At 45.0% G+C, this 24,388-nt stretch overlaps 1 protein-coding gene across 6 annotated transcripts in view; it reads left to right on the forward strand.

The window, feature by feature from the left end:
* Positions 1 to 24,388, forward strand: part of STMN4 (stathmin 4) — a 39,796-nt gene that overhangs the window by 9,731 nt on the left and 5,677 nt on the right. For 2 of the 6 annotated variants that reach the window (XR_011260364.1, XM_069605658.1), the window contains exons 2-6: positions 8,319 to 8,393; positions 10,364 to 10,426; positions 13,470 to 13,565; positions 14,538 to 14,746; positions 17,994 to 18,185. Coding sequence is in view for 5 of the 6 variants with exons in the window: in XM_069605658.1 (XP_069461759.1) it covers positions 10,414 to 10,426; positions 13,470 to 13,565; positions 14,538 to 14,746; positions 17,994 to 18,185 (510 nt within the window). In the remaining variant the exon portion in view is untranslated. Of the gene's footprint in view, positions 1 to 8,315; positions 8,394 to 10,363; positions 10,427 to 13,469; positions 13,566 to 14,537; positions 14,747 to 17,993; positions 18,186 to 24,388 lie in introns of all 6 variants that reach the window. The other 4 variants (XM_069605662.1, XM_069605659.1, XM_069605663.1 and 1 more) reach the window with 4 other exon arrangements.

Consider the following 24,388-nt stretch of genomic DNA (forward strand, 5'->3'; position numbering starts at 1 on the left):
TTTGGCGATTTACTCTCCCATTGATTTCCTATGGCCATGCTAAACCCTATGACCATTCCCACCCACGCCCTGTCCCTCCCCACCCAAACACATCCCCTGAGATCTCTTGAAGCTACCTCTATCAACCAGTAACATCAACGTTTGTTCTGTGAAGTGACTGCAACTGTTATTTGAAAGCCGTCATCTGAGTGTTAGTTACTCAATTGCAACTGTAAATGCAGGGACTGGTGTAAATAAAACTGTCTCCACCAAGTATGCCGTCTGCCACCTGATTTATGAGCCACATATGTGTTTTTACATTTAAAGTCCATTTAAGAACAGGAATTGGCAAAGCCAAGAGTTTTGGTTTATGTATCAGCGTTTGCCAGACACTGCTATCATATACCCAGACACTCGCACCATCTTCATGGTGGTTGCCATCTTGTGGTCAGATGGTACCACTGTGGCAATGCAAAACGGTTAGCTTTTCCAATGCCTGTTTTAACAAGCGGGGTGATGGTTGGCGAATGGAAGGGGCCAGTGGATAATGGACAGTAAAATACGATGCCGGCGGTTGCCATGGCGATGAGGCCATTTGCGAAGAAGAACAAAGGCGCAGGGATGTCTCTCACGTTGATAGGGAACACACAGGCGGCGAGAACTGCGAGCCCCACAGCTGTGCTGTGCGGCACCCCCGCTGACAGCACAGGGGCGAGGGGGCATGTCTCGACACTTTAATCATGCGCACGGGGCAATTAGAGATCAGCAGATCACCTTGGTGCCTGCATGGAGAGACTGCACTAGGGAAAGAGGGCACCGTCGGATGCCACATGCAGCATTATCGCCCCCCCCCCATGCCTTTTGCCTGCCTTGATTCTTGTGGGTCTGGCGGGCATTTGCCTTAGGCTTTGCTCTTTTTTTTGAAGGAAGCAAGCAGGCTCTTGTCACACTGCACACTTGTTAATGTGGGAGGTGAAGTATCAGGCTTTTCCCATCAACATTACATTACAACCTTGGAACTAACTGCTTAAGATAAGCGCCCAGATGCCTCAGGGCTTGGTGCGCTATACAAATGAGCAAATACATAAATAAATAAATAAATAAATAAACATTTTTTACAACTGCATATAATTCTTCCCTCCCCTCTTGCAATTCCCATGTACCCTGCTGCACATCATTTTCACTGGATCCAGTTGCAGCAGGTGGGTTTTTGGACTGGTACGATACAGGTATGGCGGGTACCTGGTCAGCTGGCACTGAATATTTGCTGCTTGGCTGAATACTACATGTATTAGCTGGTGCATCCTTTTATAAAGTGGTCAAGGTGCCTATTTTGCCGACCTAAGAATGTTGAAAATTTGAGTTGGCCTTGCAGGAATGTTCACCTTCATTAGGAGGTTCCATGCACCTCTGCAGCAAGCACACGATCCCACTGAGCTGTCCTTGGTGTTAGGACTGTTGGGCTACATGTTGCCTATCTCTGCGGCAGGCCCATTACCGCCTTCACTGTTGTTCTGCAATGCAAACTTGCAGGCTCTAGAGCAGGGTTGTCCAACTCCAGGCCTCGTGGGCCAGACACATGTTGGGTTTTCAGGATATTCCTAATTAATATTCATAGGATAAATTTGCATACAATCATTCTCAATGTATGTAAACTTTTCCTCATGAATATTATTGAGGGATATCCTGAACACTCACCAGGATTCAGGCCCTCAAGGTCTGGAGTTGGACAACCCTTTCACAGCCAACTGCTGTGATATTATGCATGCCCATGCACGTAGGAACCGTATACTCGTCCTCAGCACTGCCCTTTCACAGCCAACTGCTGTGCTATTATGCATGCCCATGCAGGTAGGAACAGCATACTCGTCCTCAGCACTGCCCTTTCACAGCCAACTGCTGTGCTATTATGCATGGCCATGCGGGTAGGAACAGCATACTCGTCCTCAGCACTGCCCTTTCACAGCCAACTGCTGTGCTATTATGCATGCCTATGCAGGTAGGAACAGCATACTCGTCCTCAGCACTGCCCTTTCACAGCCAACTGCTGTGCTATTATGCATGCCTATGCAGGTAGGAACAGCATACTCGTCCTCAGCACTCCCCTTTCACAGCCAACTGCTGTGCTATTATGCATGCCTATGCAGGTAGGAACAGCATACTCGTCCTCAGCACTGCCCTTTCACAGCCAACTGCTGTGCTATTATGCATGCCTATGCAGGTAGGAACAGCATACTCGTCCTCAGCACTCCCCATGCAGGTAGGAACCGCATACTCGTCCTCAGCACTGCCCTTTCACAGCCAACTGCTGTGCTATTATGCATGCCCATGCACGTAGGAACCGCATACTCGTCCTCAGCACTGCCCTTTCACAGCCAACTGCTGTGCTATTATGCATGCCTATGCAGGTAGGAACAGCATACTCGTCCTCAGCACTTAAGAGGTTAAGAGGGGTATTTCGTGTCCCTTTGTCTCTGCAGGAGAATGGGTTCGCCTTAGGGTGACCAAAGAATGTATTATTTGGCCATAGTCGAATATTTTGTTTCCATCCAGAGTACATCCTTGTGCTAACTGAAAGACGATTTCTGTACACCCCCAGTGGAGACCCGCATAGCTAACCCTGCTCGACCACACCCCTTTCCCTAAAGGCTAGGCACTGCCCGATGCACCCAGCATGGCCTTCCCTTCTCCCAGTGACTTGGAAGAACAATGAATCCCCATTTTGGGAGTGTCTGCATGTGTGACCCTGTAACTATCTGTTCCTTAAGCAGGAAGAACCTAGAGCCCCTTCTCCATTCAGTGCTACAGGTGCTAAAGTAAAAAGCAGCACAACATATTTGCCATTATAATAATAACACTTTTCATTTATATAGCTTATTATTACCCACAGGGTGTGGTGCTCATTTATCCACCTCGGAAGGATGAAAGGCTGAGTTTGGCACTGCTGGGATTCGAACCTGCATCGGCTACTACGAAGATGACCCAACCCTCCGATTATGTAGGGCGTTCTAAAGTGCAAATCTTGCTGGCAAGCAACAGAGCGCTCTACAGATGGGGGGAATACAGAGAAGCCAAGGAAGAGAGGTGGGGGGAGTGAGAGCAGAAGGTGTGGGGATCAGAGGCCTGAAGCTGGTGGGTAGGGGAACGGTCATTTAGCGGTATTCCTCTAGGGGGTTCTTTAAAGAGAGTTTTCAGGGCATTTCTGAAGTGCAGGAGAGAAGGGGCCAATCTAAGGTGGGATTATGGTACACTTCACCTGTGCAAAAGGCATTTGCCTAAGCACACTCCGTTGGCACTGTAAGTGGTGCTTCCGTGACTGGCATGCGCACACGCAGTGTGCCGTAACCCTGCTCCTGATGTCTGTTGGTAAATCATTCCCATTATTCGGGCAGGAGGCCCGCTTGTTAGTTTTCTCTCTGTATTTCCTGGCCTGGCTTCCTTGTACCAAAGGACCCTAATGGAGCCTTGAGCTACACATAATGGCAGGGAAGCTGGCAGACATCTGGATCAGCCTGAAAAGACATCATGCAGTTGCCACAATCTCAGGACAAGGCCAACCCTGGCCCCCTCTGCATTTTAGGCGCTGAGGTACCTGGCTTGCGCCCATCGAATAGTTCCAATCAGCAGCAGTTGGGTGTTGCGTGCAGTTAGGTTGAGGACCAGGAAAGATCTGACATTTTGGAAATTGCTCCCATTGGCAGCTCTCAGATCCAACCCCCAAACCTCGACCCATTGATTTCCTGAGTCTGAGTGATTTAGGGGAGTGGAAAAAAGTTCACCCGATTGTCGATGGTGAGAGCGACGCTCTCTTTTAATCTATTGCGGGTTGCGGTTGACGATAACCTGTATTAAAATAGCTCTTGGTTTTCCCGAAGCGCTCGGCACGCGAGCTTGTGACATTGATTAAGCGGATTAAAAATAGCAGGTCCTTATGCTGTTGAGGAGGGCTGCTGGCGGAAGTCCTTGTCTCCTCACTGCGGCTCATCATTCGGCAAAGTCCCAGATAATGCCGGCGTTCAGTTGCTCTTGGAGATATTATTAGTTTCATGGAAGCCAGTGCAAGTCTTGGGTTCACTTTATACCCGTTCCAATGACAAACCGGGCCAGAAGCCCCAAGACCGGTCAAGCTGCATCAGGGTAGAAAGAATGGAAGCCATTGGGGAAATCCTAGCTGAGCTCAAGAACAGGAGAGTGTATCATTGGTAGGGTTTGGTGTACTCTACCTCAGTCATTGGTGGGGATCTCTTTTAAGGGGTTCTCCCCACATTCCCATTAACCTCATCATTGCAGACATATGGCGAGTCCTTGTTTGAATGAAGGCCTGGGAAGAACAGAACTGCAGTTTAGCTTCATCATATCAATAGCTTGAAACACGTTGCCTCTGAATGGAGGAGCCTGTCTCTCTGCAGCCATGCACACTCTATGGTAATCTGACCTGCAAACTTTGGTTTCTGTCCGTTGTCTTTGGATAGAACGTTTTTTCCAGAGTGCAAGGGGGTCTCAAGACTTTAATGTATTTTGGTTAGTTGTGGTGGACATTTGCCTAAGATCCATGGTTGCCCAAAGGGGGCTTCATCTTTCAGGCTAAATGATTTGGTCGTTTTTGTAAATGGTGACCCGTGCCTAGTTGCTCACCTCCTATTGTAAGGCTTACCAAACAACAGCAAGGTCAGCTACTGTGTTATTGCATGTGTATGGTGTCCAGTGAACTCGGCTTGAGGTCTTCAGAGCAGAGACAGTGTGGTCAGCCTCCAGGCCAACAGGCTCCAGCCCAGACCCTGATCTCAGGTCCAGTCTTGGAACCAAAACGATCACATCTGCCGCTCCCCACCGAACTGCAAGAAAAGTGAGCTGGATGAGCAGTGATCAATCAGCAGCAAGATCAGTGCCGGCCCCAGGTCTACCAGCGCCCTGTGTGCGAATTTTGGGCGCTCTCCACCCCCGCTTCCACCCAACATTCTGTAGACTACAAATAATACCAGTCTTTAGGAACGCGCCAGGCACACTGCGCCTCTGTCACTCACTGTCATGTAAAGGCAGTGAATGACTTTCTATTGGTGAGAAATTCATTGACTGGCACTTTACATTGTGAGCTGGCGGTGCCCTTTAACTGCAGCACCACTCTGCCACCGCACCACATGATCGCCCCTTGAGCCGGCTCGGAGCAAGATAAGTGGAACTGAAGGTATCCACAGGCGAGCAGCTGCTTTCATTCTCACACCTAGGATAGCAATAGGAAGCATTGTTAATCAGGGCCAGAGGGCCACACGTGCCAAGCCCCTACTTGACACCCAGTTTGGTTAATCGACCAATGGAATGGACTTGTTCTGCGCATCCATCCTTCATTATCGACATGTGCCAGGAAAAGGTGATGCCGAAATTACTCAAATAGAATCTACTACTCTACTCTGATTGGCAGAAGGTGACATCTTTCAAGAGTACCCGTCTCTCCTTTCTGCTAATTCAAAACGATTATGAAAAGTGTTCTTCAACCGTGCCGCTGGCTTCCCTAATTATAATTCACGTCCTGGGGATCCACTGACATATGACAACAAACTGCACACCTAGGTAACCCACAATTCATTGTCACAAGCAAGACAATGCACCGGAAGTAAGCAGAGAGCCCCTGAGTCAGGTAGCCACAGGGATCAAGCTAACTGGGAGCTAGTTTGGCACCTGATTGTATCTGAAAAGGTTAGCTTAACACAAATCACAACCTGGAGTTGTTTTAGACAACTGGTGCCATACAACGGTAAGCACCTGTGTCTGAAATGTAGAGCATGCATTTGAATCTCTTTCTAATTCCAACATTTTTAAAACTGCAACAAATGTGCACTATGATTAACAATTCGCCTTCTGCACTTTTGGGAATTTACAATTCCTCAAAATCAGTATTTAATCGGGATGCACATCTTTGTGCCCCTTGCATTCACCCCCCCCATGCATGCACTTTGCCACTTGTACTTCTCAAAAGGTTTGCTTCTCATATCTTTCACTTCTCCTAACAGGCACTTAAGTTATGGGGAGACCAACTACCTCCTTGACCCCAACCCTTACCACGCCCATTGCCACTTTGACAATGCCAAGATACAATCGAGGTAAAAGCAAGCAGTAAATGCAAGAAGTAAATGTCCGGCGGACAGAGTGTAGAAGAAATAAGTGCAGGGGACCTTTGTTGGGTGCAGTTAAGTGGGAATATCCGCTGTGATACATTTCAAGCTTCTCACTGTCCAGAAGTAGCACCTGCTTCCCGGGTTCCACAGCCAGGCGCTAGTATCCGTTTCTGCATTTCAACACCTGAAACTGACGAAAGTGAGAGCCATTTACAAAGCACAACTTCAATTTCAGGCAGCAGACAAAATTCTCTGGGCAAACAGCCAGTCTATAAGAATGCGTTGATTTAAACAACACATTATTCTTTATTTCTTTATTGTGGTTTGGTTACATAAAGAAACTTTAGACAACTTCAAAACAATGAAGTTCATGGAATAACTTTGTTAATACAAGATTTGGAACACAATCGTAAAAAAACATTTAAAATACGAAAATCCATTTAAAAACATATCGCATTATGATCGACTTTCCAAAATGTATCAAGAGTTTGGTACCAGATTTCCCAGGCTGCCGTAATATCCTTCAAGAAGGCTAAAAGAGCAATTGACTGTGCACGTGAATCAGCAGTCATCACACTATAAACAACAAATGCAAATGCATAGTGCATCATTATTAGCGCTCTCTACAACCTGAATTGTCTCTAAGCACTGATAAGAGGTGCTAGCTCACGGTAACTGAATAAAGGACCTAGCTATCCTAGGCAGTGGTGACGGATCATGGTAGTTGTAGTCCAAAATGGTGCCCATGCTCTGGACATCCGAAAGATATGAGCATCAGTGGATCTGCCGAAATCTCAACCTGAGCCCTTTATTTAGGTTACGCACAGAGCTCGGCATATGGGGCATTGCTTTAAGACGCCTGCTTACCAGTGAATCCACTGTACCACGCTTTCCTCCTCAATGCTTCGGATGCCAACCAAATCAGTGCTACAACAGCAGAGTAGGTTGCTTCATCAGAGTCTCAACATGGCTTATTTGGCTCAGGACTTTCTAGGCACTGATTTGCGCGCCTTTTTCTTTCAGCCCAGTGGCTGCTATTTATTTCAGTTCCTCAGACAATTGTTTGTCGAGATGATGAAACAATGGCAGACTACTGAGAGAACGGAAAACATAATACAAGCCCGAGTGCTTGATTCTGTGTCTGAGAGTGTGAGTGAGAGAGAGTGACTGGGTGCATGAAATAGTGTGAGTGGGTGTGTGTATAGAGGAGTAAGTGAGTGAATGAATGACTTAAGGTACACGAGGCAGAGCATCCACTTGTTTCAAATATTCTGCAAATGTAAAAAAAACCTTTAGACAGGAAGACAGAGCAAAGATTGCAGCCAGAAATGCCGAGGGTAGCCATGCGGACCGCAGGGGGTGTCTTCTACGATTGTGACTGGGGATACGATACTCATGCTGGCCCTTAAGAAAACAATACCACTCACATTGTGATAGAATTAATGGGGGAAGCGATGCCTGTGGTAGAAGGGGGAATAACACCATGAAACGGTACTGGAAGAGGAATATATGACACTGATACAAGATTTGCAGCAAAGAACTGCAAACACCTGAATTGTTGTAGGGATGGAGCATAGATGCTACACCGCCACCCAGGTCTCATGTGGCGCTTAATGCATTCCTTGGTTGCCTGGATACTGCGGATATCTCATGGGCGAGCAACTGGCCCGTGGTGATGGCTAGCTGTGCTCAGCGAGCAGAGGGGGCTAAAATCACGGTCCACGGCTCCTGACTGCTGCACAATGGGAGGGGCTGGTTCTAGCTTCCTTCTGGAATCTTCCAAATCACACCTGCCTCTTTGAAACCTGTCAAGGCCAACTTCTTTACTATTTCCTCCTCTGGCTGCTTTTAGATCCCTGGCTGCCAAGATGCCCGACCACCCATCGCCTGTTGTTACCTCCCCACTCCCTTGTATCGATGCTTCCCTCACTGTGTCCTTCCCGCTGTGATTGGTAATGCACTCTGTTGCTTCCTGAAGCTAGGTCTGTGCTTAATAAATACCCTAATAATGAGTGTATGAGGAAAATGGTATCAACCAGAATTCATTTCGCGATAACCTGTGCACATGGTTTCAAGATGTCCTCAGGAAGAGTGATGGGCATTCCACACTCTATTGTACTCGGAAAATGCATCTAAAGCATATGTGCCACAAAATAAGAAAATGCTGAAAACATCTGGCTCGAGTGTCCCTGCTCTGCTCACCACTGTTTGTTTTTGGCTTAGCAGGTGAACCTTGGGATTCCAGTCAGAAGACTAGAAAAGCCTGCATCCTGACAGGAGAGATCCTCAGTCGCAGCCAAGGTATTGTCTACTACATCTAGGCTAGAAGGACAATAGGGTCTTATTATGAGTAGGGGAGGCAATGGTGAAAAAAGGGGTGTTTTAAATACTTCGTTAGTTGGGCTCCAATTGGATAGTTACTGCAAGGGGTCCACAGAAAGTCATGCATGTGGTCAATATTGGTTATTTACCCAGAGCAGTGCATTCTATTTCCCCTTTGCTGTTAATCCCCCCATGCTGTGAACAGAGGATAGCACAGGTTCATCGTGCTGGTCTTGGAAGCAAGACTACGCAAAGCAACAGGTTCGAATCCCGGATCCACTGTATGAGACGTGTTATAAAACATAAATAAATGCCAGTCAAAACATATAATTAGATGGTGTGGTATTAACAAGAGATATTTAAAGTCCCACACATTTTTACCATTGCCCCCGTACTCATAATGAGGAGCTAATGACTTACAAACGCAAAGGGCCTCATTATGAGATTGTCGATGTTAGTCGTGCTAATGCCACCAAAAGGTATGACCACTGCCACCGGTGGTAACAGTGTTCCCACTACCCGATTATGAGATTCTGCTCATTCCCACTCAGAAGTCCTGTTGCACTCCATTAGGGCACATCACCGTTACCATACCTTTCTGAAGAGCTTATATCATCATGGACATACAGGCACATCTTTCTGCTTATGTGTTTGCAGATTGGTAAATCAGGTGGCAGCAATATTGCCGCCTGATGCCCAAAATGTGATCATTGTGGCATTAGAGTTTGGAGAGACTGGTATGTGGCCAGTGGCGTGTCCTGTGGTGGCACGTGGCACCTGGAATCTGATTCCGGGTGCCACCCCTTTATCCTAAACTTTGATCATTAAACTTTAAATACAGGAATGTAAGACATCAATGTTAGTAATGAAAGTAGATATGGGTAGTGGAGACAAATAGTACATTAATGCTATTCAGACGTGTGTGTGTGTGTGTGTGTGTTCGCGCGCGCGCTCGTACTTCATGCCACTCCTGCACAAGTCTGTGCCCCCCTTGGGCCACCCCAGTCAAAAGATTCTGGACACGCCACTGTACGTGGCACTTTGCAGTAATCATTGTCGCTCTACTGCTTGCTTCTGATCCACAGGGTGGCCTTTTTCAGGCCCAGGCTGCCTGCAGAATTGTGGTGTCAGCTTTTGTTGATCGAGCATGGCCTCCAGCGACTGCGCGCATCAACAATGCATGGTCGGCGCGTGCGTCGCCCTTTGCCGGGATTGATTCTGTCTCGGAATAGTGATTGCAGCATGCTCAGATTAATAGACCCCCCACTGCCTGATGAGTTCATTGCCCAGTGGGGATTTCCTTGCACAGGTCACGAAAGCATGCTGGGTTAATATTCCATAGCCGCGCAGTCACTCTGCTCACGCGTCGGCTGTGAGTGCGCCTGGGTTTGCTCCTTACCCGTGAGAATTTGTGTCCAAACTCAGGATCAGAAGCAATTTCCTCTGGGCCAACCGCGTGCTAGCATAATACACATCAATGTCATTGCACCTGTGCATGTCAGCATTCTAACCCAGCAAGATCTTATTGTATGGTGGCTGCATGTGCACCGTCTGCATACACATCCTAGGTATAGTTAGTGGCACTGGCTGGTATTTTTCAGGTGTGTTAGCCAACATCTGCCCTCCATCAGCTCCTGCAGTACCTATCCTTTTCCAATTTATTAGTCCATCACAAATAAACCTCAGGAGGCGGGAAAGCCAAATATTCACATGTGGGGTTGTCATGGAAACAGGGAGTTAGTGCTATACAGATCTGTCCTGGGTTTTTGCTGGGACAGTGCAGTACTCATGCAGTGTGCTGTTAATGAGTTGTGGCTTCAGTAAAGAAATCCTGAAATTGCAGAAGTCATCATGGCCTTGTTGAGAGGCAGCTCGCTTCACACAGTGCACTAGTCGCCTTGGAAAGCATTGAGTCGCCATCTAAACGCAAATGTGTCTTTTTGTTCCAGGTCCAGTTTCCGTGCTCTTGACTGAAGCGTAAGAAAATCCTGCCAGCACCATGACTCTTGCCGGTAAGTCGGCAGATCATTCCCGCTCTCTCAAGTCAGAGATGATGCCGCCTGTTGGCATCCCTATCGACGTGGCTCTAGGCCAGGAGACCACACTGTACCTGCACGGGTGGGCAATGGGCGCTGGGGAAAAGAGGGATTGAGGGATGATCTCTGCAGTGCCTTAGATGATCAGGGATTTGGTTGTTATCACTTTAGCACTGATGCCAAACGCTTTTTTGTGGTTCCAAATGCTTTTGCTTCTATGAAAAGTGTAACCTATACCTGTCACTATTGGGTACAATTCAGAACAATACAACAAAAGTCCAAGATGTGCCTGATGTAATTTACTCTGTGCGTGCGTTATTTACACCGTGAACGAGAAGATGCAAACATTGATCAGACGAAGGTAGGGAATGCAAATAGCCCTCTTTGCATAGTCAAGATAAGCATGTTTAAGGAGAGGTCATCCACAATTGAAGTTGTTAAGTCACGAAACAGGAGACATCATTTCCCGTGCTGCCACTCATTCAACCTGGGGCAAGTCAAGATATGAATTAGGCCAAATAGAAATACAATGACCTATCTATCTATCTATCTATCTATCTATCTATCTATCTATCTATCTATCTATCTATCTATCTATCTATCTATCTATCTATCTATCTATCTTTTATAATCTACCTCTTTGGCTCTCTATTTCTCTCTAGCTATCTCTATTTCTATCTCTTTAGCTATATCTATCTATCTATCTATCTATCTATCTATCTATCTATCTATCTATCTATCTATCTATCTATCTAAATCTACCTCTCTAGCTCTCTATTTCTCTCTAGCTATCTCTATTTCTATCTCTTTAGCTATTTGTTGGTTTGTTTGTTTATTTTATTTATATCGCGCACCCGACCCTGAGGTTATTGGGCGCTAAGGATAGTAATGGTTACAAGGCATAAAATAGACAGTTATGTGCATTAATACAGTTTGAACATACAAGGTAAAGTTACAGTGGTGCATATATATAAATTGAACATTATACATATTATACATTGGTCATAGCAGTAATATGAGCCGATCACCTAACAGTTAGTGGTATCAGGAGCTGTTGTTTTATGTTTTATTTAGTATCCAGGTGATAGCCTGACTTCTGAAATTGTTAAAGGTCTGAATGGTTTGAATATTCTGTGGGAGAGAGTTCCAAAGCTGGGCAGCTAATACTGGGAAGCAGGAACCTCCGGCTCATTTTAGATTGTATCTGGGCACCACCAGACATGGTATGTTGGAAGATCTTGTGGTTCGATTGGATACCTTCCATGTGAACCTATCTGTAAGGTAGGGGGGGGGGCTTGGTGGTTAAGCACTTTGTGAGTGAGGCAGATAGTGTTTAGGGCAATTTTGTCCTATATCTATCTATCTATCTATCTATCTATCTATCTATCTATCTATCTATCTATCTATCTATCTATCTATCTATCTATATACCTCTCTATCTCTCTATTTCTCACTATCTATATCTCTATCTCTTTAGCTAGCTATCTCTATTTATCTATCTCTGTCTATTTCTATCTCAATCTATCTATATATATCTATCTCTAACTATTATCTATTATCTATGATCTGTCATTCTAGATCGGGAGTTCTCCATCTCCTGCCCCCTAAATTGCTTGCTTGCTACATTTCTTGCTCTGTAAACATCTGAATATATATTTATCGTATAAAGCTTTTCACTGCACCAAGCACCGCTGTGGTGGTTTTACAGCGCTGGTACTTTGTTGTCTGAGAAAAAGGTGCATTTTGCCCTCACCCGGGCTAATCAGACATATAGTCTGTGGAGCAAGAAGAAAGGAAAGCAGGGATAAAAGTGGGGGCGGTGAGAAGCAGGAAAAAGAAATGGGCATGCAGAACTAAGACATTGGAAAGATATGATGGGACTGTGAGAGAAGGTGTTTTACTGCATAATTTGGGCGGGGTGCAATAGAAGGCAGTGCATCAGATGGGATGTTGATCTGACAGAGGGAAATTAATGACAATCTTGTGCTACTGAGCATATTCCAGTGGTGTGGCCTTCTAATAGCATAGAAACAATAACAGAGATAGAGGAACCGTGGTTGTGCGAAGTCCCTGAGATCTTTGCGGGGAAACCCATGAAGTGTCTGGACCAGAATTGTTCGTTAGTGGTTTCTTTATGCACTCACTGGAATTTCCAGGTATTTAACATGGGAATAGCAAGCCAGCTGTCAGAAGCGACAGACGTATCTGCATCTACTGACCTTACTCCCAAAGCATCAAACTAGACCGCCTACATTTTCCAGAATACATGCATGCTGTTGCAAGCCCTTACTCCTGAAACAGCTGGATTTTTAGCAAGGAATCTGTTGAGCCCTTTGCTGTGAAGACCTGGCCCTCTCAGTGACCATCAGCAACTTTGTGATAGGAAGTGAGTGCAGGGTCGGAAGCGCCCTACTGCTTTGCACGAGCTGATGTCTTGCCAAGAGAGGATGTGAAGGATGTAAAAAGAAATTGTTGTATGTTACTACCCCTCTTATGCTGAATACTGCAACAGAGTATGCAAAAAAGGCTTATATTACGCACTGTAAATGTATAATTTCCTTAAAACATGAAGCACATAGACCGGTATTGCCCAAAAAATAACGGGAAAAAAAGGCGAATGCACATAATCGGATCCTATAATGCCGAACATGGGGAGCGGGGGTTGTAGGGTTGTCCCCCTGGCTCCTTCCCTATGTTCGGCATTATGGGATTCAGAGGATGCGGGGTGCCCCCCTTTCCATGCCATTGGAAGCTTAACCCAACGCACATTAGTGGAACGGATGGGACGCCGCAGGGATAGAGGGGGGGATGAGGGGTAGGGTATGCGGGATGTCAGCGACCGTGATCACTGCGCAGTGAGACTTTGCAATTCGATGTTTTCGGATCCGCAATTTCCCTCTTCGCGATAATCACATTGATCCATGTAGACTCGATTCACTAAGTAAGGATCAGCGATGGATTGGAAGTGATGTACAGGCGTCCAATATCTGAGCCTCTACCTCTTCCCTTCCGCCCTCAGCCTACAAAGAGAAGATGAAGGAGCTGCCCCTGATGTCCCTCTTCTGCTCCTGCTTCCTCGCCGACCCCTTGAAGAATCCTGCTTACACGCATGAAGGTAAGACGGGCTGAAGGCACACGTGAAGTCCTTCTACTGTGTTCTGCTGAGCGGGAAATGCCCTGGTGCAATAGTAGGCAGCCTGTGTCTCCATGTTCAGTTTGCAATACCCCCCATGATGGTATCATCCTCAAGTAGCCACAAAATGATTGCTAGTGCAGGGTTTATAAAGTACATATCGTCACTGATTCATATTAATTGATGGAGATATTTTAATGAACTCCGGCACTGGTGAGACAACGTAATTAGGCTGGGAAAGATATGTTGTACAACATTTAGTGCCTACAGAGAGAAAAAAGGTACAAAAAATGGCTGCCACAGTGAAAAGTTCTGTGGTCTTAGTTATGTTAGTGTGTCAAGTAACAATATTTATTTATTTACATTTATAAAGCGCTCACACAGCCCGCAGGCATCGAGGCGCTGTTACAGGAATTGTTTGTTTTTCTTAGTTGCGTAATTGTGTTTTTTTGTCTTAGTTACGTATTTATAACGCGCTTAAACACCCGGAGGTTTCTAAGCGCAGACCCGGGGATCGAACCTGTTACTGCTTCGTGTCGTCTTGCTTCCAAGACGCGCACGCTGCCGCTGAGCTATCCTCCCGGGATAGTCTGGTCACAGAATGTAGTACTAACTAATTCTCTCCGATTTGGTGGAATTGCACCAGATGTAGACTCAGTGTTTCAAATAAATATATTCTCAAGTCTTAAACCAAGAAGTGAGATACTCTAAACTTCACACCCACTCTACAATGCCTTTGTCTTTCACTAGAAGGCTCAAATATAAGCTATTAGGAATTCCCACTCCAACCCAAAGAAAAACGTGGCTTAAGTATTTCTTTCAAATTCTTCTCTGTTCTTTTTAGTCTAATCGAACTAGTAGAGCAAGTCGCATCCTACCCATTGCATGGCGCGCATCTTTGCGGATAGCGTCATATGCATTCACCAGAGTTCAACCCTGGCCTTCTTCTCCCAGCAGATACCGTGGACCTCACTTGGTGCGTCATATCGGACATGGAGGTGATCGAGCTCAACAAGCGCACCTCCGGTCAATCCTTCGAGGTCATTCTGAAGCCTCCTTCCTTCGACGGCATACCCGAATTCAATGCCTCGCTCCCCCGGCGGCGAGATCCCTCACTTGAGGAGATCCAGAAGAAATTGGAAGCAGCTGAAGAGAGGCGGAAGGTAAGGATGGAGTGTGAGGAGCACACTAACAGTGGTGCAAGAGTGTGACTATGCACCAATTTGCAGCAGGATATACTGCATCTAATGTCTGGCAAATCACAATTTAAATGAATTATAATCACAAACATGTCTCACTGGGTGAAAGCTGCTACTCTTATTACAAAAAATAATATACATAACATGTGCATGCATACATAATACATCACATTGCAATTTACAATATATAATATACATACAGATATATATTTAAATGTAATATATAGCATAGTCCCTCCTATTATAGTATGTGGCGAGTATTAGACATCAGGCACATCCATGCTTGTCCTTTGTGCATATACTTGCATAATAGCCTTGCTTTACATAATGTTCCTGTGGGAGAAGGATACCATCTATAATACGAAAATGATACTGAGCATCAATAATATTGTCATAGAGTTCACAGGCCATCATTCAGGTATAGCACAGGAATTCATCACTTGGAGAACTCTAGTTTAATGTGGTGGGGCACAAGTGTAGCGGTCAAAAGACCACGTGTTCACAAATCTAGGTGTATAGAGGCGGAGGGAGATCAAGTGCTAAAATGGTAGAATAAAAGGTAACGCTGATTGAAGTAAGAACATGGGGCGGAGGGTGCCAATTTGACATGGCACAAGAATCGCTGTAAGAATTTACTAGATGACACACAAGGGTAGAAACCTTTCCACTGACTCTCACTTTGCTTGTCTGGTGCATTCCTGCTACCACATTGTCTCAAGCTACAAGTATGGGATGTCTGGGAAAATGTACTACAAAGCCCGCACAATAATGGCTGAAAGCAGCAACCTCAGCATTACATGTCTCGTGACCGTTCATCCAGAGATTGGAGCAAGCAGCCAACCTTCTTCTTAGCTTTAAGAGAAGAGTCTCCATTACCCCTCACTTAGTGAGCTTCCATTGGGCACTGTCAGAGTAAGGATGGGTTCAATGTCCCTGTGTATGGCCCACAAAGCTTTGCATGGGACAGAGGATCAGTTCTTTAGCTGGGTTCAATGTCCCTGTGTATGGCCCGCAAAGCCTTGCATGGGATGGAGGATCCATTCTTTAGCTGGGTTCAATGTCCCTGTGTATGACCCGTAAAGCCTTGCATGGGACAGAGGAACCATTCTTTAGCCGGGTTCAATGCCCCTGTGTACATCCCACAAAGCCTTGCATGGGACGGAGGATCCACAAAGCCGTGCATGGGATGAAGGATCCATTCTTTAGCTGGGTTCAATGTCCCTGTGTATGGCCTGCAAAGCCGTGCATGGGACGGAGGATCCATTCTTTAGCTGGGTTCAATGTCCATGTGTAAGGCCAGCAAAGCTTTGCATGGGACGGAAGGTCCATTCTTCAGCTGGGTCCAATGTCCCTGTGTACGGTCCGCAAAGCTTTGCTTGTGACGGAGGATCCATTCTTTATCTGGGTTCAATGTCCCTGTGTATGGCCTGTAAAGCCGTGCATGGAACGGAGGATCCATTCTTTAGCTGGGTTCAATGTCCCGGTGTACGCCCGCAAGGCTGTGCATGTGACAGAGGATCCATTCTTTAGCTGGGTTCAATGTCCCTGTGTATGGCCCGCAAAGCTGTGCATGTGACAGAGGATCCATTCTTTATCTGGGTTCAATGTCCCTGTGTATGGCCCACAAAGCTTTGCATGTGACGGAGGGTCCATTCTTTAGCTGGGTTCAATGTTCCCGTGTGTTTCCTGCAAACCTTTGCATGTGATGGAGGATCCATTCTTTAGCTGGGTTCAATGTCCCTGTGTATGGCCCGCAAATCTTTGCATGTGACAGAGGATCCATTCGTTAGCTGGGTTCAATGTCCCCGTGTGTGGCCTGCAAAGCTGTGCATGCAACAGAGGATCCATTCTTTAGAAACTGTGGATGGGTAAATCCCCTTTTAATTTGCAGACACCTGGGGAGAACAATACTATAGACACAAAATGGTGTCTCACGACAAACTGTAATTATAATTTAGGCATTTTTGATTCATAACTCAGTCTTATACAGGAGCTCGAACAGGAATCATCGAAGACTACACAGAGAACATAATTTGCATAATTTGTATTAATCATCAAAAATCTGAAAACAGGCAATACAATACATTTTTATAATGGCCACATTCCCATACCAAGTATAAATACATAACCACATAGTAACACAAACAATAATATACAGAAGTACAAAAACCAATTTAGAAAAAACACTAACATTCAATGTGATGTAATTTAGGCATTCACAAATGCCTAAATTATAGTTAGTTTGTCTTGAGACACCATTTTGTGTCTATAGAGTATCCATTCTTGACACCTGGAGTCAACATGCTACCACTGAAAAAAGTGGCTGTGATCCCCCGCGAGGAAACCCTTAGTTCCCCTTTGCTTTCCAGATCTTGGCAGCACAGCCGTCTCATCACTAGCCTTCTCATTCAGTAACTGGAATGGTATATGGTATAGCGAGCACAGTGTCAGACACCCTTTCACCTCTAGGCTGCTGATTCAAGCCCATTCTGGACCCTCTGTTCCTGACATTCATGCCAGCAGGGGTCAGGTATCATAAATAATTGAAGCTTGTATGAATCTGTGGCTGGCAGTCATTTGCACCGTAGAGCTATAGTTGACCACTCCTATTTCGCCCAGACTTGTTTTGCTCAGTTTTCCTTTCCGGTCCCTTGTAAATTGAAAATATTAGAACGTGCCAGGTCCTAAAACCAATCATCTGCACAAAAAATGGGCCAGAGAAAAATTAAGACCTGAACTAGATTGGTATATGGTGCAAACAACTTCCAGTAGTGTGAGTGTGGCTTCTGCCTACCTGCTTTAGGGCTGGTAATATAGGGTTTCAGAACAGCTTTGAAGCAGAAGAAAGAGAGGTTGGGAACAGGGGCAATGAACACACAGGGCTTATACAAGGGATCAGGGGGCAATAGAAGGGGTAATGGGTGGACATTCTGAACAGCCTGTTGGTAAGGAACTGTGCAGAAGCAGAGAGGAAATTAGGCATCAACTTTAGGGGAAATGGATGGACATTCTGGGAAGCCTGGTGGTAAGGACCTGTGCAGCAGCAGAGATGAAATTAGGCAGTCAATTATAGGGGAAGTGGATGGACATTCTGGGCAGCCTGTTGGTAAGGACCTGTGCAGAAGCAGAGAGGAAGTAAGGCTGTCAGTTTCTGGTCATAGATTTTAGTTTGACACACTAATCAAACTTTAATTTCATGTGCCATTTCTAGTATCAGGAAGCCGAGTTGTTGAAGCACCTGGCGGAGAAGCGAGAGCATGAGCGGGAAGTGATCCAGAAAGCCATTGAGGAGAACAACAACTTCATCAAGATGGCCAAGCATAAGCTCACGCAGAGAATGGAGATGAACAAAGAAAACCGGGAGGCCCACCTCGCCGCCATGCTGGAGCGCCTGCAGGAGAAGGTGAGTCAAAATAATGTTGATGAGTCCCAACCTTCTGTTCTTAGACAGTGTTGTGATTTCAATGTTCATTTTTGACAATCTTTTCTAGAAGGTGAAGGGGCACAGCAGGTTGCTCAAAAGCATGCCAGGTCTGTCATATGTAATGTTGCTTGGGAAGATAGCTCAGGGGAAAAGCGCTCGTCCTGGAAGCAAGACGATGCAGAGCAACACAGGTTCGAACCTCGGTCCGCGCCTAGAAACCTCTGGGTACTAATCCATTATAAATAAACCATTTCAATTACAATAATATGTGAAGTCATTCCTGATGACATGAACATATGATTATCCACAAGTATAGATACAGACTTTACACAACACAAAGAATAGACTCAGACGTGTTTTCGGGGGCCACAATTGTGCAAATACTGTATGCATCTTTTGAAATGGAGGTAAGCTTGAGTTCAAAGAGGTCTTTATTAGGTTTAGTATAAACCCTAATACTTCCACCACAGAGACGACACTGCGATGCTAACCATACTAAGGTGTCATTTGTGGATTTCAGAATTAAGGGAACCAGGACAGGGAGTAAAGTAGGAGGAAGAAAATATATGCCAAGAATGCTGGTGACCACCTAGAAGAGAGTGGTCACACGGAGGAAGCCCGATTGCCCTGTACAACGCCTTTGGTGTTAGAAAGGCTAATGGTAGCAGTGATAACTTGTACATGTTACAACGTCGTTACATCGCCAGGCTTTTTTTCACTACGTTTTTTGCCTAAAGTTTGGAGGGTTGTAGAAGGGTGGTATGGGGGACCTGCTCCTATAAAAAATTCAGTGAAAAAGTGTCGTTGAACGGCCACAACGGAGAGGTTGAAACTCTGCTCCGATTCTGCTCCAGTCCACCCATCCCTCAGTTTCTTAAGGCATAGTGGCAAATTCATCCCATTTACAGTGATCAAAGTGAGTGGGAACGGTCGGGAACGGTCTTCCACTACTTTTATTGTGATCTGTTTACCATTCCTCTACTTTTTACAACCATATTCACCATTCTACATAGAGGATGTGTCCATTCATGTCCCTGTGCAAGTGTAAAGTAATATGAGCCTTAGTTACTACTCCCTTAGAATATTGCAATGCCCCGGCTGTAACACCTTGTCACATGTTGCACTATGCTTCCACCTACCCTCTCCCAGGCTGAGACCGCAGTACCACTACATAGTTCGGTACACTTCTACCACTGCTCATTTAATGAGCTAAGTGTGATGGTTCAAGCAGTTGACCTGTACTGATTTACCGGGGATTGACCTTCAGCCATTGACCTTCTGCCGTCCTATCTGCTTAACTTGCCGGACAACCAAGCATATCAGAAGACCTGCCTGTGCATGTCACACCAGTAAAAGGCACCATGCCATAGAAGAGTGGCTGCCCCTTCTTCGTTCTCAGTAGAGGGGCACACACACCCTTTTGGCAAATGAGGGTGCACCCTAAGTTAGTTGGCGTGATCACACGTGGATCCCTTGCTCTCTGCACCTGGAGCTATGACGCTCCTCTGCCACAGCTCACTGGTGGCACTTAGGAAAGCAGAACCAGAATTAGAATATACTTTATTTCGGTTTCAATCCTATAAAAGTGCCAGTGCACAGGCAAACAGCATGAACAATGTAAAATCAATTTCAAAAAGACGCTCAATATGGAAGCACAGTGTAAAATCATGGTAGTTAAAAAAACAATACGCAGGCAATATATAAACATGATCAAATCAAATGTTTGCAAACTTACAGTAGGGCTTGTGTGGTATTCTTTTGATCTTCATCGCCATGCTTTGGCAAGGAAACTGGAAACTGTGAAAACCACCTCGTTGAGATGGTATCCAGTCATTTTATCGGAAACAAAACAGTGGCACATAACAGAGTGGACAATAATAACTAAAAACACCGAAAGGTTTAAATAAATATATAAAATGTAGTGGTGTAAGGGGTTAAAATGGGTTGTGATGGGATTGGGGTGCTTGAAAAGGGGTGAAAAAAGGGAAGTTTGGGTGTGGGGTTCACCCCCACTCCCAAATGTAATAAGAAATAATCAATCTGTTTTCCGGTGTTATGTTAACAATGAAATGTCCCACTCTGTAATTGTGGTCGGTAAGATCGCATGTAACCATTGAGATCTGCCACTTTACATACAGCAACGCATCACACAAGGAGACAGCGGAAGCAGAACCATGGGCCTGCTGGTACTCTTGTTCAGAGCGGACCTTCTTGGCCGCTCCGTGCTTGACTATTCTCGTGGGCGGGAGCAGATTGATATGCCAATGCAAATCTACCCTCTGATATGGCACAAAGAGATGAATCGTGATTGCAGACCCGCATGACCGCGCGCCATCCGGTTGAAGAGCTGTCCCATATTTCCACGGGCAGTGACTCTTAGTTCCACTGGTTGAGCAGGATATTGTCCATTTGACTCCCCTAATGTAATGCCGACCTTCCCCCTAGAGCAGCTTAGAGATGGTAACTCTCTCTGGTTTTCCGATCCTATTTAGGAGAGTATGTATCTCCGCATGTGACATGTGAGCCGCGTCTCCATTGGCTCCGTGAATACCTATAAGGCGAACCTGTAATATGCCAACATACACCCCACAGGAGGTTGCTTGATCAGAAGTAGCGTTGTCAGTGGGAAAACTGCAAAAAGCATGTTGAATTGTCAAGTGTGTACACACAACACGGTGTGAACACAGAACAGCACATAAAATTACATGGATGATCAAGTGCACACATCAGATTTCATGGCAGGAAAACTCTCATTATCTCATATTTTACATAGCCAGCAACCCTAGCCTCAGACTTTAGAATTCGTCTATTTCATCTTGAGTTCCCTTTTAATGTTTTATTTTTCCTATTTTATTCCACTGTATTAGTAAATTATTTGAAAATAAATTGTCAAGATTATCAGAAAATCCGATACTTCTACCTCTATCTATGGATTCATTTTTATTAAGAGCCTAACTTGGCCAGCTTATATCTACACCCAGCAACCAGTACTGAGCATACAGTAGACTTCTTTCATAGGACTCACTTTCTTCTTGGGCCCACAACTCAGTAAGCAGGTTTGCAAGAGCTTGTATAGCGCCAGGCAACAGACTTTACTGTCATAGTGCTCTCTGTCATATTGGACTCTGACTTATGAGAGGTAATGTCACCCCGGTGCCCCAAACTAGAGATTGAGAATATGTAATGTCATTGCATCTTGTATACATCAGTGTCAGCTTCCATATCACAGTCTATTTTCTACTGTGCATTGTGGTTCAGCTGATTACGCAGAAGAGCGCAATCGATAAACACGGTGAACATCTAAATACCAATGAAACCAATCCTTTCATTGCAAATCGGTGATTAATACACTTCTATGTGCTTCATTAAATTGCTGAGGGTGCAATTTTCAGGGAGAGCGAGCATGCTTGCTGAATGCATCTGCTAAGCGTTTTGGTTGGTCTGTGTACACAATGATCTAATTCGAGCGGTGTGGCATCCCGCAGCATTTTTTCTTGGCGGGTAATTGGTGGCCTTAGGTTAGGCATCTCGGGCCAGATAACGAGGAAAAAAGTCAATTATCTTTCACTAGAATCCCATTACTGCTCCTGCGGGCAACATTGCTGCTAAAATCTATTCTTTCACAGAGGTGCATGCACAGGAGCCGAAGAAGGCAAGACTTGTTCAATACTGGGAAAGTAATGCGAGATTATGAGCGATATTGAAGCCAAAGCGGCATTATGTAGCAATCGTTCAATAAATATACACATGAATAAATCAATTGATAGGTGGAAATCAGGAAAGTTGCTTGTTAGAGATCATTTTAATTCCAAAGCAGAATTCAACAATTTCTTTCCAATTTTTTGATGTATCTTGGGAACCGTGATAACACTGAATTCTATTAACTTAGGATCCATAGTAAATCAATTACCTGAATATAAATGTCCACCATATGAAAACATTTACTTTTCTATTAGATACTGACCCATACATGTGCAGCACTTTGTTATAAAACAAAACATACCTGAGGTCTACTGCATAGATATGTTTACAACCTCACCGTGTATTTGCCATGAAGCCGTTTGAGGGTCTACAGAACACAAGGTCATGAGCAGATGGAATCCAGTACTCTGGAACAATTCCTCAGGAATTAGTTTCAAATTTCAGAGTGCCCAACAATGAACAACCTGCAGAGGGAAGAAGGAAATGCGCACAAGAGCTGTTGTGAAGGCCCATAATAATGTATTAGTGTAATGCGAAATAACAGACCGATCTACTTCAACGACACGCACTATACACATTTTGGAATGTTAAGGAAAAAGTTCGAGCTACCCTGGCGTTAGAGCTGGCTCTTCTGCCCCACCTCACTGATGTATGATACTGCGAGCTTCCTCTTTTCCTTAAAGTGCAGGCAGAGCAGGAGAATCCATAAGCACTGACAGAACATTTCAGGAAATGTCCAGAATTTTGGGATATCTGAGGATAATTTCTAAAATCTGAAGAGAATCTTGAAAAGCTTTTCTTGCTAAGAAACCTGCATTTTCTGCTTGAAAATCTGTACCACAGATTGAACTTACCTCTCATCACGTGTTTGTAGCCTCTGTTTAAAGGCCCGTGGCTCAGGTGGGTCTGAGGGACTTCAGGAGGTGACCGCGGATTGGGTGGAGCAGTTGAGAAGAGGCCAAAATGTGACACAGTTTTTTTTAATTGTCATCCATCAAAAAGTGAGAAGCATTCCAATCGAGGATAGGGGCAACGCGCTGGTCTTGGAAGCAAGACCATGCAGAGCATCAGAGGTTCGGATTCCGGATGCATGCTTATAAACTGAACTAAGATACGGTATTAGGTGTGTTATAAAAAACAATTAAATAAATAAATATTGTGGACAAATCTGTCCCATTTAAACTTATTTTTGTAACTCTTTTATACTTCAATGACATATTGATGGTGCCTGGTTCAGGGAGCTCAAAAAAGAGCAGCTGTTTACTGTATCTTCAGCATCTCGTTAACATGCATCTTTTTGATTCAGCTCTGAGCTGTCTTTGGTTATAAAGGGAGGCACTTGATATCTCCAAAATTGAAAATTGTTTCCCGATACAGTCATACGCAGCTCAAGATGCAAGAGAGAACATTCTCAAACAAGAGCAAGAACGAAGTCAGAGACAGCAGAGCAACAGACACACTAATTGGTGAAGGTGGGCCTTGTCTACTGTCAAATTTATCAGCGATTTCACAGGCTTGAATTATTAATGTCAATTCCATTCGCTGCTCCATGAATGAACAGCAGAATGCCCGTCCACGTACGACAGCTGCAATCATGCAAAGCATTGCTACGTTCTAACCACTGAAAGCTTTTCCAGCGATCTGCAATCAAAATCTACCTACCGCCTGCTAATGAAGCATTGAGCTTTCCTTTGTAATCTTTTCGATACAATGGAGAATGTGTCTGCAATGTCAGATGCAGGGATAGAATCTCCTGGCAGGAGGCTATGAAGACAAGGTGCAGCTGTCAGCAATTAGCCTCTGTAGTGAGAGGCTCACCAAAATACTAGGGTTGACATTGGGCAATATCCTCCCGACCCTTTGGTAATAGGATTCTATTGCACTCCTGCACAAATCTCCCAAAAGTGTTGACTGATGTAAGGTTGGCGCAGACATGCCTTTGGGAAACGCAGTGAGCGAAGTACACGCACAAGTAAGAGTAGACCAGCACAAATTGGGAGCTAATTGAATCTATGGAGACACTGTTGCCTCGCTCAGACGTCTTAACTGGGAAAATGAGAGGAATTAGTCATAGTAATTTATGAAACTTTGAAATGTAGTATTGGAGCAAAATCCGAGCCAAAGCAGTATCTCCTCATGGGGTTGGCTAGGAACTGTTGCACAAGGAGGATAAACACCTGTGAGCACAAGCTGCGCCTGAATCCCCCTGGTGCTGGCTGGTGCCTTTAGTTCTTCAATATGAAACTTGCTCTACAGAGTCGTCTAAAGCTGTGCTTAAGAAGAGGATGACATAGCTGTAGAAGTAGCTGATGCTGTCTCATTCTATTAAAGTACACCATTTAATTTGGTTGGATTTGATTATTTATAACACGCTCAGGACGTACTCAACCGTGTAAAGGCACAGTTGGTATTAACAAGAGATAACAACTCAAATAGCCAAAAAGAAGGGCATCCAGGCATTCTATAACAGGCAGTGCGGG

Source organism: Ambystoma mexicanum, chromosome 4p, assembly GCF_040938575.1.
Source record: "Ambystoma mexicanum isolate Mex_15411 chromosome 4p, UKY_AmexF1_1, whole genome shotgun sequence".
In the NCBI taxonomy this organism is placed as follows: Eukaryota; Metazoa; Chordata; class Amphibia; order Caudata; family Ambystomatidae; genus Ambystoma; species Ambystoma mexicanum.